Source organism: Ptychodera flava, chromosome 19, assembly GCF_041260155.1.
Source record: "Ptychodera flava strain L36383 chromosome 19, AS_Pfla_20210202, whole genome shotgun sequence".
Classification (NCBI taxonomy): domain Eukaryota; kingdom Metazoa; phylum Hemichordata; class Enteropneusta; family Ptychoderidae; genus Ptychodera; species Ptychodera flava.
In genome coordinates, this window is record NC_091946.1 from 34,839,897 (window position 1) to 34,852,597 (window position 12,701).

The following is a 12,701-nucleotide window of genomic DNA, read 5'->3' on the forward strand; positions in this document are numbered from 1 at the left end:
ACAGCCAAACAAAACCATACGTATATATTGTTTAAATTTCCCGTCATTTTAACATTCCTCCCCGCAAATTTCATCGCTCAGAAAGCATATTGTTCATATGCATATTTATTGTTGACTGTTACGTTACTGCAGAGAACGAAAAGTGACTGATAAGGCTTCATTCACAAACACTTGGTAGAAGGAGGGGCTGAACGGTTCGTGATTGAAATCTTGATTTTTTTAGAGGCCCCTGAATACTCAAAAATAGTTTTGAATCCCACCTCTTTACTTGATCAACGTTTCCTGGTCCCCCAACTCTTATATTGCCAAACATTTATTAAGCGAACGGTATTAAATTGAAGTTTTGATATCTTTTTTAACGCATTTTAACTCTTTGCATCAGCTCCAATATTATATCATGTTTAAATATTCAGCTTATCAATACAGCCTTCATATTTATTTTGTACTCTTATATCGCAGGCAGTTGCACTTCAATCCAGCTACGAATTAAAATGCTAATATTACAAGAGCATTGCTACATGTTTATACTCAAGTTGTGTTAACAGGCTTAAAGTATTTCCATAGCCTCTCGACCCCCACCACAGGTGGCGCTGTATGAACGTTTGCAGGAGATAAAATTCTTCACTTTTGTAACTTCTTAAAATACTGAATATAATTGAACCATAAGTTTCCAAAACATAACATTATAAAAATAACGGGCGACGCGCTGACCATTAACGTTTATTTACGGGCAAGGGCGGGAGGAAAGCCAAAAATCAGGTGCCGCCAACTGGTAGATTTCATCAGTTTCGCAAAATCATCACAAACATGTTTTGGAAGCTGATATACCGGTTTTACTTTTTTTTGACCTTGACCTAAAATTTGGACGGGAAATAAGAGCTGTTCGTTACTGCCCTCCCACTAGCATACACGGGAAAAATGCCCTCCCACTGAATTTTGACGCCCACTGCCCTCCAGTATCTATGGTCTGCCCGCTCCCCACTCCTCACAACAATTCAAGCTCCCCACTGCCCTCTCCCCACTACTGACATTCCCCATTGCCCACGTAATGTCCTCTAGGCAATCAAAGACAGCGCAAAACCTTGAAAGCAGCTAGTACTATACATTAGAACATTGCGCCCCTCCAAGTTATGCGCTTATATCTCCCCACAAGTTCTATCAAGCACGACTTTCCCCTCCCTCTCCGTATTTTCCGTTACCCACTGTCAAAAATTTTCTCCCCGCCCACTGAAAAAATGAAATTTCTTCCCCGCCCACACTAAATACTGACTTTTTCTCCCCGCCCGCTGATTAGTTTTGAAATTTTCCCGCCCGCTGAAAAATTGCGCACGAACACCTTTTTGAACGAACAGCTAAGTTGGCGGCACCTGAAAAATTAACGGGGTATGCTTGCCGAGCCCTAATTTTGGCTTTCCTCGAGCCCGCGCCCATAAATAAATGTCAATGATCAGCGCGGAGTCTGTTAATTCCATTATATTATTAACGAATCCCCAAAACCGTCAAAATTTACGAAAATTACCAATGCAAACGAAAACGGAGCCCAAGAACTTGTCGGTGAGTAGTGTGCGTGCTGTAAATATTTTGCAAATCCGGAGATTTTTTCAAAAAAAGTGTCTGGCTTGGCCCACAAATGTTCCAATTTATTTTGTGATTGATTATGATCGTTGTACAAGTTACAATTTACGTTTTAGCTAAAAAGTTACGATGTTGACGATATTATTCATATTCACGGGCACGTAAACAAACCATTATTGCGTATTTGGGGTCGGTCAAATGGTTCAGCTCGACCAATTAAAATGCGACGGGCAGGGCAAGGTAGTATAATAAATGTTAATGGTTGTGCGGAATATGTTATTTCTATTATTATATCAATGAATCCCCCCCCCCCCGCAAACGTAAAAATTTACGAAAATTTCGCATGCGAATGACAACGGGGCCCAAGAACTTGTCAGTGAGTGGTGTCGTTGCAAACATTTTGCAAATCCGGAGATCATTTTGAAAAAGTGTCTAAACTTGGCCTATAAGTGCTCCATTTTATTTTGTGATTGATTATGATCTTTGTAAAAATCACATTTTTCGCTTTAGCTGTAGAGTTACTGTGTTTACGATATTATTAATATTCACGGGCATGTAAACAAACCATTACTTTGTATTTGTGGGCAGTCACGTGGTTCAGCTCGACCAATTAAAATGCGACGGACAGGGCATGGTAATATAATGTACCATAACATTAAAAAATGGCATTTGAAAATTTAAAAGTTCAGTTGATTTTTCAGAAGATATAAAAAAATTAGCTGAAGTTTTGCAAATCAGCTGAAATTTTCAGCTGAATGCAATTTTCTGACAATTTCTATAAAATCGGCTATTTTGTTTTGTTTAAAACAAGATATGCAGCCGTTATATTAAAAATTTTAAAATATAAATAATTCTCTTTAATTGTTGTGGACATATCTATGTATGCATACAAATCATCACAACGTACCTGATTTGATATTTGAATTATTTGTTTTGTTGAATAATTGTTCTGAGTACTTATGAATAACTGGTTCTATTATGAAAATCACATTACCAATATCTTTGGCCGGTGACTATTCCTGGTCAAAATTGTATCTCATAGGTGGCCTGTGATTTACTTAAACGTAATACAAAATGCTTGAAAACGATCGAGAAGAAACGATTTTACTCTCGGAGACATTACATCATAGGACTGTCCTTTAAGGGAATTCAGTGATATGTAATTGTATTGACCTATTACTGAATTTTATATGGCCGCTGAATACTGTGCAGTGTTGCAGACTTTCTATGGGCACGTGGCTTGCATGCCTCTTGTACCGTATTTGTGAATATGCGAATTGGCTGTGACAGGATACCTTTAACACTGCTTTTAGATAGAAAAGACTGTATAAAAGGTACTGTAATTTCTCATATGTATCAGAAATATACTGACCTTACGGAAACCCACACAAGCTGAAACCTCGGTACACTGTGATGCGCAATTTTACAATACGCTTACATTACTCTCGATCGACGCTTTTCAGTCAGATGTTGACATGGGAAGATATTTTAAAACTGTGAACTGTAAAACTTAGAAATGGCGACTTGGTTCCTTTGATGAATACATTGCTTGTCACATTTTCCCATTTTTTCAATGTAGACGCCACATGATAAGAACCATTCCGTACGAATGGCAATCGGCAATGGTCTCCGCCCGGATATATGGACTAAATTTCAGCAGCGATTCCGCATTCCAAAGATCGCAGAGTTCTACGCCGCCACTGACGGGACTTTCTACGGAATAAACACGGACAATAAGATCGGTGCAGTTGGAAAATTTTCCCCGCTTACAAAAGTAAGTATCAGCAAAATAATGCTCGTGGTGGAACAATTCATATATACTTTGAGACATTGCGCACACATACCCTTGTATTTTATTTAACACAACATCAACGTTATTAACTTAATGCACAATTTACATATTGGAACGAGTTTCACATTTGACTGATGCACAGAATGCTGCTCGCTATGTAATCCGTTTATCATGTCTTGTAGCGTGTTTTTAATCAGAATTGATCAGCCACATTGCGCTGCTTGTGTCCTTACGACAACTTATACTTTTCCAGCCTTAAAATGTTTTTTTTTTCCGGTTTTTATGATCGAACGTTGCATATCAGGTCCCTTGGAATATCAGCAAGAGCGTGTAAAGTTTCCGAGTGCATTAATATAACGGTGTTTGTGTTATCTTCTTGGCAGCGACTGATTGGATTTCACCTGGTCAAATATGATTTTGAAACTGCTCAACCAATCAGAGGAAAAGATGGGCGGTGCATAAATGTCGGGATAGGTATGGACTCCAGCCAATGACTAAATAGAATCCAATGATTATACTAAACTGTGTCAACAAGTGAAAAGTCACATTAAATAGAACTACTCATTGAGAACATCATATCAACTTTCGTTTGCTACCAGGTTGCACTATGGACGTCTTTGTTTCAATGCATTCAGAAAGCGGGTTACCCATTGGTTGCGTGGTGTTGGCCGATATATACTATTATGACTTGCATGAAGAAATAATTTTTGTCGAAACTCTCTCAAAATACTTGGTTTATTTTGTGAAAAAACTCGAAAGATCGCGTACCCGGACTAGATTTTAAGATAATATCGAACGACTATATCCATCAAAAAATAAGAATGTGAAAATGCTTAATACGTGCTTCCTTTGTATATTGTCAGTTGAGTTTGTATGACTTAAAACCTCATCCCTTTTTCAGCAACCACTAGTTCGTCATTAAATCTGAAAGTCATTTTGAAGGAATATTTTGAAATATACGCTGAAAAATGTCAATTCTTCAAAATTAATCAGCTCCGCGCATCGCGTGCGGCCGAAACTTTTCCCCAAAAAATATTAGCTGCACAAATCAAAGTGTAGGTCACACATTTATGTAAGGTTTATCTAAAAAGGAAAAATACCAAGTTTTCTCATCTTATAATATGTGTCTATGCACTGCTAACAATAATAAACACAATTACCGAGCTAATGGCAATTTCTTGGTTTTTTAAAAATCATTCGCTAAAATAGGTATCTAAAGAGATTTCTGCTATTGTCATCAACATGTTATTAATGTGAGAGGTTCGTGTCCATATGACTTAGATGATAATAAAATATTATTATTATTATTATTATTATTATTATTATTATTATTATTATATTATTTGTTGTTGTTATGTTCCTATTATTGTGATTCTTATTGTTCTTGTTGATGTTGTTGTTGTTGTTGTTGTTTTCGTTTTATTGTTGGTAATTGTGATGGTTGATGCTGACATTGTTGTACCTGTTGTTATTATTTGTTATTGTTATTGTTGTTTATCTTCCAGGAGAGGTAGGGCTGCTACTGAGCCCTGTTACTCGTAAATATCCAGGTTACAGTAGGAACGAAGAGGCGACGGAGAAAAAGCTTGTCAGGAATGCTTTCAAAGATGGCGATGTTTACTGCAATATGGGTGATCTTATGCGCCTGGATAAGAATTACTACATTTACTTTGTTGACAGAATTGGCGATACTTTCAGGTACACTGTCAAGTTTTCATCCAGCTTAAAGTTGGCTAGGTCATTTCACATTACATATAGATATTTTTTTGTCACTGTAGCTTTCAAAAGTTACATCTGCAGAATAAACAGACGTATACCAGTATTATCGTATTCTTACGTTTGGTGTTTTAATCAAGAATTTAAAGGTATACTGTCACCTGTTCCAATTTTTGCCGCAGTTACCATGGAAAGAGAAAAACTAACCAATCACAGATTTTAAGCGGGTGGCCGCTTTTTAAAAACAGCGCCCTCACATGGGCATTTTGAATACCAAGGAACGCCCCTTTGACCTTATATGGGCATATTTAGATTACAGGTGACTGTATACCTTTAATCAGGGTCTATATCTATGTTAAGGTGGAAGGGAGAAAATGTTTCGACCATGGAAGTGGCTGAAGTTATTGGACAGTATCCGAACATCGAAGAGGTGAATGTCTACGGAGTGAAAATACCGGGTACGCACCACTTTTGTGTTTGGAATATTTTAGTGTTTGATTTATATAGGTCTGTATACAATCGTTACTCCTAAAGAGGCTTTGATACGGTGTGTCTTGTATGGTTATTTCTCTTAAACTTTTAAAATTACAGATGGATCATAGGAGGATCCATAAAGACATTCGCATACATTTAAATTTGTTTTCCTGATTTTTTGTGCAGTTCATTATACTTTCGATATGTGGTAAATTTCACAGAAGTCATTTTAGGCATTTTCAAATTCGAGAGGTGTGTGCTCCGTGACGGTGAAATTCTCTGTACAAGGGTGAAATGTTTGTCAGTTTACTTATCGATGTAAGCAGAAACCAATACTCAAATGACGAAGGGTACAACAGCATGTCATAAATTTTGTTTCGTGTGTGATATTGCTCTGTTTATACGTAGGGAAGAACGCGCCTCGGGGACAGATATTGACTCTCAAATTTTCACATACATTTTTTTCTGATATACCACTTCTAGCTGTTCATTTAAAAGCTCATGGTGTAAGAAAACTTTTCTCCGGCTTAGTTTTCAGAAATTTGAAAATTATGTTTTTCTCCATAGAGTTAAAAGTTTAAGTCTTTCACTTTTGAGGCGCATACTGCCTTAATTGAATTGACTAAGTATGAAGCACTTAGTATGCAGCGTTTTCCTTCAAGTGTGATAATTCAAGTTATAGACACAGCTTCGTACACAGTTTCTATTTTACATCCGTCAACATATTTGCTGAGGAAAAACTATCGAGTTGAAAACTGAACTGATCAACATTGATACATAATCCATTCATGTTTTAAGGACACGATGGCCGAGCTGGTATGGTAGCTCTGGTCCCGAAGAATGAAGAAACCTTTGACCCTAAAGAATTTTATAACCACGTGACATCTTCGCTACCAAAGTATGCTTGTCCAAAATTCCTGCGCATAATGGAGAAGCTGGAAACTACTGGCACCTTCAAGTACAAGAAAGGGGATCTTGTTGAAGAAGCATTCAACCCAAATGAGGTCAAGGAGAAGATGTATTATATTGATGATTCTGGTAGAACATACAAACACTTGAACAAAGCTGCTTATTTGCATATTTTGGCAGGGAAAGCCAAGCTTTAAGGCAATACTAAAGGATGCCAATTTCTATTGATCTGTATTGCTAAGGTAAAGTTTATTGACCGATAAACCGTCAATTATTAACCAGTAGCAAATTCACATAATTTTGATCACATCGAATAAGCCAAGGCAAGGCCAGAATATACCAAGGGATAGAAAGATCAATAAATATTAAACAGTTGACATGAAACAAGAAGAACAAGATCAATAGTAAACCGCGAAGGAAAATTCCAAACGTGATGTGTTTTACTGTCAAATTTGAGGAATTATTTGAAGAAATTGAATATTCAAGCATAGCAAATAAATAACCGCAAAATTGTGGAAGGCCAGAGTGTTATATATCGTTTCTTTTAGATCATTTTTTTTTACCAACAGAGTCGGACGATTGACAAGTTTTGTTGTACGTAGGATGTCGTTAATGTTTCTGAACTGTGAATAATCAGAAGAATATTTTGACTTTGAAATGTATCTGTTTCTGTAACTCTTACCCAGACGAAATCACCATCAAATATACATGGTGATTCCGTCAAAGTTTCGTCTTATGGTCGCCATAAGGCATGGTTTTCTCTTAATCCTCATCAGCTCTATTGTAAAGTGCATACATCTCAGACAAGAAGAGCTTGTCTCCGAATATAAATCGTTATCTTATTGATATCTTTGCGTTACAACGTAGTGTGAAAATTGTTGCTTTTCGTGACAGGTATTTATGCCACGATCAACCCATCATGATTTTTTTTTTGTCTTTGTATGGCAACAAATACAAATACCAAGCCCCTGCTTTCTTTTTGTATTGTCTTTAAAAAAAGAGAAATTGTATTTTGACGTGTAGTGAATTTGGGGAAACCTTTCTTGTATACAATATATCGACAATAAATCATACATTTTAGGCATGAGAGAAAACCTCAGCACAGACTTAGTTTGAAGACTGTGATGAACATGACAATATCAAAGTGTTGCTGGTATTGACTCTTCAATTAAGACGGTTTATTTTTGTAAACAACCACGCGTGTCGACATGTATTTGCAGGACACCCGGGATGAATTCACAATCGCAACAAGACGAGACCTACGTATGGTATGAATGTAGATTATTCTTGACAGATCTTACCATTGTAACGCCCATTGCTGCTTTTGACAGTTTAATATGGCCTCGTTCAAAGGTTTATTTTCAAGGGTTGGAGCTATTCTTATTTATTATCTTGGAGCCCCAATATGTTTTTACTAAGTAGCATATAGTTGTATAAACTTGGTTCATTTTCTAAAAGTTACATTCATCTTGGAATAGTTTTGTTGTGATGTTATAGGCCTACTTACTCTCCAGAGAGTATGTTGAAAACGAGCTTGAACTATTTTCGTTGTCGACAGATGCATACGACACCTCATCGCACAACTGCAAAGCTAATCTTCAGCTGAGATGAATAGTTTGAGTGAATTGTTATGGAAAATATTGGTCGAGATTTTTAAAAAGCAATCTACCTATGTACAACACGTAACGCACACTTGCAAAGATTCGCTCACAAAAATAGAGAAGTTGAAATTTACGAATTCATGTACTCCTTGTAAGCTGTCAACATAATCAATCAGCAAAATACGATATTGAAGCATGATAAAACGAGAGAAAGTCATGGCATGTTTAAATTGTGAAATTTCCCTTCTTCATTATTTGATCACAGAGTGGCGTAAAACGTTTAAATTGGATGGCAGTTTTTTTTTCATGGAAGTTGATTGTGATCTCTCTCTCTCTCTCTCCTCTCTCTCTCTCTCTCTCTTCTCTCTCTCTCTCTCTCTCTCTCTCTCTCTCTCTCTCTCTGTATATTTGCGTTTACATTTGTTGTTAATAGCCGCTGAATAAAAGCGTTTTGTAGAAAATTTTACTGACATATACTTCCTCCATGTATTTGGTGTTTTGAATCATTTCAATTTACAGTTTACAATGAAGACATGCATGAAAATGTCCATGCACAAAAAACAGTACCAGTGACCCTCCCTCTGAATATCACATTCCATTCAATAATGTCTTTATTTAAATCTAGTATCTCACTTGTCCTTTGTGTTTTTAAAAATACTCTTTAGCTTTTAAAGTAATCCCTTTTATGCAAGTTTTTTTCAAGTTATTCAATAAAAAAACACACATTTCCCAATAATTCTATTAACAACTTGCAGTACAATTGGCTATTCAAAACCAAAAAGGACAATGGTTGTAATGTTTACATTTATTTATATTTTTGTTTGTAATTGTACAGAGAGCACTATTATTGTCTGTCAAGAAATTTATTACACCCTATAGATCACTATTGAAAAACATTGACCTATAAGTGCTCAGATATAGCAACGTTTGTCGGGGGAAATGTTCAATAGTTTACCCATCGACTATCATGACATGTGAATTGATATTTGAGGTTAAATTCCAATATTTGTTGTTCACATATGCACTTTCAAACACCCTCTCCTGATCAATATCATTTTATCAATTGACAAACACTTATAAAAGCACAGATTTAGTTTATTTAGTGATTGTAATAAAAATATTCATAGTTTTCTTATAGACTACAGTGTATAGTGAAATTGTACCATTGAAATTCCTAAAGCAAATTTCTTGCATACACATGCACTTTTTACCTCCCACTTCAAGTAACCACCCTATTCTAATTATGTACATTAATGTCAATTATATAATATCTATTAATGCACAGATTTTGCAAGCTTTTATATTGGGAAAAATTATTTATAATTTTGTCATAGACTCCTGTTTATAGTGGATCCACATTTTCGGTGAAATTCCAAAATTAAATTTCTTGTACACATATGCACTTGTACATTAGGGGACGACTGCAATAACTTGAATGATACCTGAAACCCGAGTCCTTGCTGAGCAACTCGGGTGACAAACAGAAGACTTTTAATCCCCAAGGTGTGAATGTTTCATTGTTATGTTTATCTAATCCAGCTGGTGCTATTGTAGTGCCATTGTAGGAAAGGCAGGTCTGTGAAATTGATCCTCGAGGGAAGTAGGGTATTCCTAAGTTAATGGAGCCTTCCCGTAATGAACCGTCCTATTCTAATCAATACATTTATATAAATTATCCAATGTCAATAATTGAACAATGATATTGCTAGTTTTACATAGGAAAAATGTTCATAGTTTGTCATAGACTACCATGTCTAGTGAATCAACAATTTGATGTAATCTAAATAAAATCAAATTTCTTGTACATACATGCAGTTTTGACCTCCCTCTTTAAGCAAAGTTCATTTACATAAATTATCAAACAAGTATAGAATAACAGATATAGCTTGCTTTGTGGAGGAAAACTGTTAATAATTTGCCCAATAGACTCCCATATATTATGACTTCAGTTCTATGGACGGCGTCTCTAATAATATCGCAAAAAATGGTGACCCTTCCCTAAGGGCATGCGTGAAATTTCATGACCCTTCAAAAACGCTTGCTCGAAAATTGCAACCACCCCCCCCCCCGAAAAAACAACTGCCTCCCCCTGTGGTTTTTGTCTGGTCCTTAAGAACTTGAATACGACACAGGCGTTCAATCCTCTCAATTTTTCCTTGACCTGCTACCGCTATTTCTGAACGTTCCCTAAGTTCAGAAAAATGCGAAAATATGCAGAAAATCATGCCTCTTAGAGTGTGCCAGTTATGGTTACATACAAGTTGAGATTTGTGAAGAATACTGGAAAGCCATCATCCCGTTTTATAATAAAATAGCAGATTCAAAGAAGATACAAGCAATTCTCGACACACAGTCTACGTGGTCAGCATACTGTGCACTGATATGATTAAAGGCGCAATGGCTGTAATATTTGTGTGGGTGCCTGTCTGGGAAATTTTGTGTACTCAATCAACGATACATTTTACCTTATTACTGACTGTCAGCATTATGAAGACTACATTAAGAATCGCTTTTTGAGAACATAAGGATCAATAGGTCACATCGACCGAATTTCTGATGAAAAACACGACTAGTTTTGTTCTACATGAAATGTAAGGCACGTTGAATTACGGTTCAAAGGTCAAAGATAATAGGCTTATGAGTAAAGAGTGCGGACACATATCGGTGACTCTGGTACATTTAGCATACCGTCTCCGCGAGGGCAGCTTGATCTCCAGGACATACCAAAGAGACCTTAGGACAAAAGTAATGTCTTCACCGGACTTCAATAGCGGTGTAAAGATCATAGCTGGTACAGTAGCTACCGCGGGACTTCTCAACTACATTTACCCTTACTGGCTAAGTGACATCCAGAAAACAAGGAAGACAAAGCGTATCTTCAGTGAGGTTGAAGAGTATGTGAAACGGAAGCATTTTGTGGTTGACATGCTCATTGAGCAAGCTACTAAGCAGCCGTACAAAGCATTCATCATATACAATAACACTATTTACACCTATGGAGACATCGATCGCATGTCCAATAAATTTGCGAACTTTGTTCGCAGACAGGGACTTAAGCTCGGAGATACAGTCGCCATGTTTATGTACAACGAACCAGCGTATTTATGGATGTTCTTTGGTTTTGCCAAGTTGGGGATAAGTTGCTCTTTCATCAACTACAACCTGCGTGGTGATTCGATAACACACTGTCTGGACGTCTGTGGTGCGAAGCTTTTAGTTGTAGGACATGGTTTGTATGCTTTATTGCACAGTATGAATTCCCAGCTGCAATTTGTCTTATGGATCAGAGTTTTCTTTTCTAGGGTACAGGGCGAATAGTTATCAATATTAGAAACTGTATTTCATGCCGATGGTTCAAAGTCTGCCCTCTCTGCAGTAAGGCTGCAGTATAAATACTGATGAGGGGTGGACGAATTCAAGGGGGATTTGAAAATTTTGGGGGTAGTAGAAGGGGGACTTGAAAGTGTTTCTCTACGTATAATCACTACAGAATATTTATGTGTGCGTCAAAAAGGTAATGTCAAACATCTTCGAGCAGAACTGTGCAATACATGTTTATTTTTTTCTGCGCCTACATCCCTTACACATATGAGGCTATATGATAGTTTTGGGGCGGCTTGAAAAGTGTTGATCATGTGGAGGTGGGATCTGATTTTTTTGAGGGTATTGAGGGGATGGTTTGAAAAAAGTGAGATTTCGATCATGATTCCTCCACCACCACCCCCCCCCCCTCACCACTACTGTGAACGCTGCCTAAGAATGACACGATCGCTCACAACCTAATAAATTACTTCTGCTGACCTCCTTCGGCAGTTCACAGTTCGACAGGGTAACTTTTCTTTATGCACTAAGAACAATTGATAATAAAGAAATTTACCAACAAAGATTATCCATTTCAAGACGACTTGTATTGCAGGTAACCGTGAAATGGACACTGTTGGTGAAAGACATTTGTATAGGTTTCTCGGTCAACTGTTTGAGTGTGCCGAATAGTGTCCTAAATACAAAATCTGCAAATGACCTGTGCATTTTTATCTATGTCAATGCAATTTGACGCGTAGTCGACTGGATGTATTACAACATGTCTGACTTAATCGTTCAATTCAGGTCAAATAAATAGTTTGCAAGTTATTAATTCAATCTAAACTATACCAACTTGTCAATTTTGACCATTCTCACTGTAGAAAACGAACTCTTAAGTGCCGTCCAGAATGTTGCCGAGCATCTGGCAGAAAGACAGATCGATGTGTGGACTTATCATGGCAACGCTCGTGGATTCTTTAAGGACATTCAAGATGAGTTGGAAAGGTCTTCAGATGATCCCATCCAAAAAGAATTTCGCGATGAACTCCTTCCAACTGATATTTCCATGTTCATTTTCACATCCGGAACTACAGGTGGGTCATCAGATTATCAGCAAGTTAGATCATTCGTACACCTTATAGTTCTGTGACTTTTGATATTTCCTTCGTAGTTGTTCATTTAAACGAGTTTACTTCTCAAAGCAATACTAGATTAAATGGCTCAAGTTCCTGTCTCACAAACAAACAGTTCAGTGACCTCCGACATAATGTGTACATTTCGGCGGTCATTTATTTCACGTGGTAGTGGTATTATTGACTAATTAAAGTATG

The 12,701-nt window shown here is 37.0% G+C and overlaps 2 protein-coding genes across 3 annotated transcripts in view; both read left to right on the forward strand.

Moving 5' to 3' along the window:
• The window catches only part of LOC139119372 (long-chain fatty acid transport protein 6-like), a 37,787-nt gene extending 30,320 nt beyond the window's left edge, over positions 1 to 7,467 (forward strand). For both annotated transcript variants that reach the window (XM_070683162.1, XM_070683161.1), the window contains exons 5-9: positions 3,155 to 3,349; positions 3,751 to 3,841; positions 4,873 to 5,065; positions 5,444 to 5,541; positions 6,356 to 7,467. In XM_070683162.1, the coding sequence (XP_070539263.1) occupies positions 3,155 to 3,349; positions 3,751 to 3,841; positions 4,873 to 5,065; positions 5,444 to 5,541; positions 6,356 to 6,663 (885 nt within the window). In that variant the 3' untranslated portion in view covers positions 6,664 to 7,467. The remainder of the gene's footprint in view (positions 1 to 3,154; positions 3,350 to 3,750; positions 3,842 to 4,872; positions 5,066 to 5,443; positions 5,542 to 6,355) is intronic.
• Positions 7,468 to 10,756: 3,289 nt separating this feature from the next.
• LOC139118174 (long-chain fatty acid transport protein 6-like) overlaps positions 10,757 to 12,701 on the forward strand; it is a 34,798-nt gene continuing 32,853 nt past the window's right edge. Inside the window, exons 1-2 of the mRNA XM_070681468.1 lie at positions 10,757 to 11,296; positions 12,252 to 12,464. Of these exons, the coding sequence (XP_070537569.1) occupies positions 10,816 to 11,296; positions 12,252 to 12,464 (694 nt within the window). The 5' untranslated portion in view covers positions 10,757 to 10,815. The remainder of the gene's footprint in view (positions 11,297 to 12,251; positions 12,465 to 12,701) is intronic.